Below are 6,724 nucleotides of genomic sequence, written 5' to 3'. Positions count from 1 at the left end.
ACATTATCTAGGTGAGACTATGCTATAGCTATATATACATATATTTCTCACAATATCAAAGCCTGGGATTTACAGTAGGGCGTAGAGCCTTTCTTAAAAGCTTCCAGAACTGTCTTTCATTCGCGTCGTCATTTTCACAATTGCGTGGCCACGTGATATAGTTGACGCGTTTGAGTAGGTCCTGAAGTGTCTTGTCAAGGTTTGCTAGATGGGTGACGTCGTCAAACATGACAGGTATCACAGTATTTTCAAAATTTGGCATTTGTGTAGACGCAGATTGGAATTCGAATTTGCACCACACACTTTCAACAAAGGCAGGGGATAGGACGATGATGGTCATGTGACTATTAGAGATCGATTCGTTGATGTTTTCTATGATCGCTATATTGAGAAACATAAAAAAACGTGTAGAAGATATACTCTTTTGTCAAAGGCTTATATTGATCAGCTTTACTAAAGAGTAAAAGCTTCCTTTATAATTTACTACAAACCTTTCTGGGGATTTTCTTCTTTCTACTAAAAGTCATGATTTAACAATCGCCCCTTGGAAAAGGGAAAGTAATGAATTGTGTAAAAAATAACACACCGACAGGCAACCTCCCAATCTCTGTATATACAATTTTAATTTAAATTAAGTATACACAGTAGGGCACAACTCTTCAAAAAGACCTCCTACAGTCCGAATCTCCACAGGGTTTAATTGAATTGCGGTTGCTGTGAAATTCCAGTGACCTGCCCAAAGCTACAAACCTAAAACCAATTCATTTATTTTAGGAATATGCATACATTACTTACTTTTTCCACCAACGAAATGCTTGTAATGAACACACACTTTATAGCCGAATTCTTCTAGCTTAGGAACGAGTATTCGAATAACAAAGATTTCTTCGTCGGTTCCACCTTTGTATGAAATGAACACGTCAAACTCTTTCTGTTCTGCATGGAAACAAATATACATTACAAAAAACGTCCAGCTTTAATAGTGTATGTACTTAAATGAAAATAAAATGCACCCAAGCCATACGAAATTATTATTCTTACGTTCCAGTGTAATGTGAGGTATAGTCGTTCGTTTCTTACGCAGGTACACCAACACAATAACCGTCACCGAACCAAACAGGAGGAACATCGCCGTCACTGGTAGGATTATCTCCAGCTGCGGTCCAGTACCTTCAGGGCAGAGAATTAAGGTATGAAACATTAGGTCAGTGTTCGTCATTAGAGGTAGTACATATTTAAAATTTTTTTTTTTTAAACAATTACTACGATTTATGAATTAAATTAAACAGGCATTGTATTGAGAATATGAAATATTGTGAAAAGAAACGGGTACTAATTTGTAAACCATTCATTCAGACGGCTTACATATATTTATATAGAACTATATTAGTACTTTTACGGAAGCGAACAAAGGGAATGGGGTAGTAATATTAGACAGGGCGACATATGACAAGGGCTAGTTGGAAATCATCAGTGACTAAATAAACTAAATTTCGTTTAATTAGTATCATCCTACAATAAAACGAGAAGAAAGCTTAACACAATTACTACTGAATCTTATAAAGTCAAATCAAATCACTAATAAAGTTTACAAGAATGTATATCAAAAGGTCCCAATCCTGCAAGAATCTATGCCTACCGAAATTGCACAAGAGAAAAGCGGATGGAACACCACCATTTAGGCCTATAGTATCTTCGATTGGCACATATAATTACAACTAGAGCTAAATATTTAAGTGAGCTGCTCAAACATTGTATTATCACCAAATTTAGTGCTAAAGACACTCCCAGTTTTGTTAAAGAAGTAAGCATTATAAATATGGATAACAAGATTATAATTTATTTTGACGTAGAGAGCTTGTTCAGCAATATTCCTCTTAAAGAAACTATTAAACTTGCTGTAAACACAATAATCAGTCACAACCAAGATTTAAAAATGTCTAAGGAAAACTTAACTAAATCAGTAATATTAGTTACGACGGAAACACATTTTTTGAACGAATAGATAGTGTCAGTTGGGATCTCCACTAGCCCCCATCTAGCGAATCTATTCATGGGAACTAATGAAAAATACTACGGTTCTCTGGTCCTAATGTCCGAATATTCTACACTATCGTATGTATGTTGATGACACATTTTGTGCATTTAATAACCAAAACGACGCCACAGAGTTTTTCAGATTTATTAAGTTTTTTGGACGTACTTATTCATAAAGAGAATGATGTTTAAGTTAATACAACTGTATTTAGGAAAAACACATTCACTGATTTCCTCTTGGTATTTTGCAGTTTTTGTCATCAACTTTACAAGCTGAGATTAATTAAAACACACATTGACAGAATTAACATTGGAAGGGCTTTCATGATGATTTGGAAAATCTAAAAGGGATATCATTAAGAAAGGATTACCCCTCATATGTTATTGATAAATTTGCAAACAATATATTGATTCAAAGTAAACATTGTGCTTAACACTACAAAAGTAAAAAAAAATATGTTTAGTATCAAGGACACAAGCCCCAGTAATCACCGCTCTATGGTAGTGTGTAAATTCAAATGTGGTGGGTGTACCTATATAGGCTATACTAGCAGACACTTGATTACTAGGATTGACTAACCCCCTTGACAAAGACAAAAATTCACACATAGGCCTACTAAAACATCAAAATGAAAATAATAAAAAAATGAAAAAATTATCTAGTACTAAATGTTTTAACATCACTGACAACAGTGATATCAGATTACGAATAAAAGAATCACTGCATATTAAATGGAACAGTCCAAATCTCAACGTTCAATTCAAACACTTACCGGTAAATTTACAACTTTGTAATTATGCAGTGCTAATATATGCAAGGTGTTCTATACACCTTGCATATCGTTATCAGTAATTTCTGTTTGTACTGAAGATGGGTTGAAAAGTAACACCCGAAACATGTTTACTATTAAATTCCTAGTTCTTTTCTTAAAATGTGTTGTGTTTTCTATCAATTTACGTCAGTTTGGGTCCATTATCAAGGACTTTAAATCGATAGATATGCCTACAGATATGCCTTCATCAAAGCTGAACTGGATCATAATTTCTTACATAATTGCAAACCATTTGACGTTTCCCGAAATATATATCATTATTGTTTTATTATTTCGTAGTAGTTGGTGTACATACCACTAATATTGATCGCCTTCAATACGACTTGGCTTGTACCGATGCTATTACTGGCATTACAACGAAGACTTGACTGATCAAAGTCTGACGTAACTTTATGGACACTGAATGTCTGTCCAACTTGGTGGATGACATCACCATTGAGTTTCGAGCACTCCCAGCGGTACGTGATATGTGTCGGATTGCTTGAACCATTACAATTGACGGTTAATTTGTCACCCTCCAATATATTGATGCTATCAGGTTCGATGTAAATCTTGGGTGCGTCTAATGAACAACAACAACAATAATAATAATAATAATAATAATAATAATAATAATAATAATAATAATTTTGCAATTTATCCGAATAATCTTTTTTTAAAATGTCATTTCAAAAGAGTTTTATTAGTGTTTGACTGTTGGCTGTGTTTGATTAAATTTCGAAATGTAACTAGTCTGTATATGTTGTAACTCAAGCCACAAATATGTATGTATAGGCCTACATGAAAACAAAAACATTATAAAGAGTCTTTAATGATGACATGACTTACACGAAACGTTAAGCTGAATCGATTGCTTCGCAGAACTGAAGAAGTCACTTTTTGCGATGCATGTCATTTCTTTTGAATTGTCCCTAGAGTGTGCCTGTAACTTTAACGAGTTTTTAATAGTAAACCTCCTGTCTTCTTCAGCCACTTCTATCGTCTGATACTTTTCATCAATCATATTTCCTCCCAGTGTCCACATCAGTTCAGGCGCCGGTTTTACGTCGTACACTGAGCAAGTAACGCTGATCAGATCGTCTTCAAGTACAGAGAACACGTCATCATTTGCTGTTTCTTCAATTACAGGGTAATCCCCCAATGGTTGTACAATTACTGTGATGTAGGCCTCGACAAAGTTTAAATCGCCTCTCTGAAACGTATGACCTACGTAGCATCTGTAAGACGTCTCATCACTAAGCTCAGCCATCACGATCGTCAGTGTGGATACTCTAGCCATCTCGTCGAATAGTACATGCGTTTTGTTCGTGTTATGTAGCGCAGTGAAATTGTTCAGATCTTGATCATAGCGTGTCCATTTGACAGTTCCGGCGCTTGCCTTTACTTTGCAGGTGAGAGAGACGTTTTGGCCTTCTACTACAGAGTGATTGAGAGGTGGGACGATAAATGGTTCTGGCATTCCTGAAAGGTATCAAACAGCAACCGTTTGTTAAGGATATATTATTTAGGAATTGTCAGTCTTGTCTGACAGCTGGGCGAAGGGGTTCGGCAATCCCCTTTTAAGCAGCTTAATTTTGTTTTTGGTGCAGTAAGTTTTATATTGTTTTTCTTTTACTCATTAGTTTTGTTTTAAGTTTAATTTCTTTTTTCATTTTAGTTCTCTTTTATTCTTTTTACTTGTGATCCACTTGTGATACCAGTGCTACGTCACTGAAAGTGTTAGTCACACAAAAGTCAGAAATAAATAAATAAATGAATAAGCAATTAACCCTCTCCGATATATTAAATTACCCTCTCCTTGCATCAAAATCCAACAAGATGAAGATAAATTTTTACAGAGGCCAATACTCATAATACCTTCTACCTCCATCATTTAACTTTGCTGTATTTTTGAAAAATTCATTAAAGCCTTGTCCAGACTATTTCACAAAAACATATGACATGCCTAAATATGGTCATGATGACATCACATTTATTTATTTATTAAAAATTCGACAAAACTGTCCAAGAGGAAACCATGGGTCGAGGGTCAATACAAAAGTGGGAACCTCTTGACTTAAAAATATAATACAATGTACAATATGTAAAATCAGTACGGAACACCATGGTAAACATTAAAATACATTAAAATTCATGAATAAATACAGTACATCATGACCATATATAGGCATATCATGACTATAATATATTATATGGGCATAACATACATTATATGGGCAGCAATTTTTTTTTCCGAAGAAAATTTGATAGTGTAGACAGCTCAAGTCAACTAATTATTCAGACAAACAGTATTTTGTATTATAACTACCATCTTCAATTTTGGAATCATGAATTTTTTTATATCTGTCTTCGAGAAATATGCTCTTACCGATTGCAATGACATTAACCCTTTGAACTAAAGTTTCATTCACAGTGCATACATATTCACCATTATGTGCATCTGTCATGTTGTTGATGAAGTAAACAATACGCAAAGGCCTAAAAATGAAAAAGATTGTATATGTTCCTAGGATCACGTGGGTTAAGACAGAAATTACAATTATAGTTTTACATTCTGACAGTTGTTTCTGTGCTCTCCTTATATGCATTTTCCCCATATTTGATTCAATTTTGTCAGTTTTCAAACTATTCAAACTGTGATTGTCATCTCAAAAAAATTAAAACAAAAATTAGAAACAGGCCTACTCATGAAAACGAAACCGATAAACAAAGAATCAATTGTCTCTTTAGATAATCAGTCACTTCTCATAGTATTTTCATTTCATTTTCATTTATTGGTATAAAAACACTCAGAAGGCAATATAGAAATGTTAAAAATGGTTTGAATTTACAATATATTGCCTAGATCAAATTACTAGAAAAATATAAATTTGAACAAAAAAAGTGTGAATTTATACAATAATTTCATTACAAGATTACGGTATATTAGCCTTAGTATTAATTTTTTTTAAATTGGGAATATTTTGCGGTTACTGAACATAATCAAACAATTTCACTTGGAATACTTATTCACATACTCCAAGTATCGAAATGCACGCCATCGTGTCGGAATCCCGACACAATGGCGTGCATTTCGATACTTGGTGTATGTATTACACTATCTTATCTGATATTAATCAGTGGACCTTTCGGTTTTTACACATTTTAGGTACATAAGTTTCAAGGTCGCGTGTAGACTGTATGAACCATTCCATTAAGCGCCACCCTTGATATTTTAACTAAGGTCCAACCGAACAAACTGTGTGTTTTTAGGGACAAGCGCGTATCCCCAGCCCTGTTGTGATTGGTCAGTTGTTACATTTCATTGACATTTTGGAAAGTTTCTTTGTAGTCTCAGATGTGGCCATAGAGGTATATATTTGCATGCCTCTCCTTAATATGAACATAAACAACTATCTTTCTCAAACTGACGTAGTTATGCTTTAGGCCTGTTCTTTCCGAGAGCGCGTATCTAATGGGGCTACGCACTGCTTATAACGACACTCCAAGGTTCATTTAATAGGCTTGTATATATAAATAGGGTTAAAAATACGTTTGACTTACAATAAATTTATCAGTACATTATTATTTATTGGTTTATTAAAATTCAACTTATTGAATATGTCTATCGGGCCGTTAGTTGTTTTGGAGAAATTAAACATGATAACTCCAGTAACAAGGAAATAAAAAATATGTAGACATATGGACTTACATCGGTGAGTAATCTGCATGAATACGGGAAATATTAGTCGGAAGACGCCTACCATCTCGTTCCCATGACATTAACGGTCCTGGATTTGCGACACCATGTGCTATACATTCCAGAGTTGTATCTGAGCCCCATTCAACGTATATGTCTCCGCTATCAACTTCTA

General features: G+C 34.4%; 1 protein-coding gene across 1 annotated transcript; it reads right to left on the bottom strand.

The window, feature by feature from the left end:
* Positions 1–6: 6 nt before the first annotated feature.
* LOC117107409 (interleukin-18 receptor accessory protein-like) lies at positions 7–6,693 on the bottom strand. The gene is made up of 7 exons (XM_033249087.1): positions 6,562–6,693; positions 5,239–5,348; positions 3,699–4,331; positions 3,166–3,432; positions 1,042–1,170; positions 796–936; positions 7–381 (listed from the first exon to the last, which is right to left on the bottom strand). The coding sequence occupies exons 1-7, from the start codon at positions 6,630–6,632 to the stop codon at positions 56–58; spliced, it is 1,677 nt and encodes a 558-aa protein (XP_033104978.1). The 5' UTR covers positions 6,633–6,693; the 3' UTR covers positions 7–55.
* Between the last annotated feature and the right edge of the window lie 31 nt (positions 6,694–6,724).

Source organism: Anneissia japonica, unplaced genomic scaffold (assembly GCF_011630105.1).
Source record: "Anneissia japonica isolate Jap-2015-1 unplaced genomic scaffold, ASM1163010v1 scaffold288091_len1417266_cov198, whole genome shotgun sequence".
Classification (NCBI taxonomy): domain Eukaryota; kingdom Metazoa; phylum Echinodermata; class Crinoidea; order Comatulida; family Comatulidae; genus Anneissia; species Anneissia japonica.
Note: the sequence above shows the minus strand (reverse complement) of the source record. Positions and strands in the feature narration are given on the sequence as shown.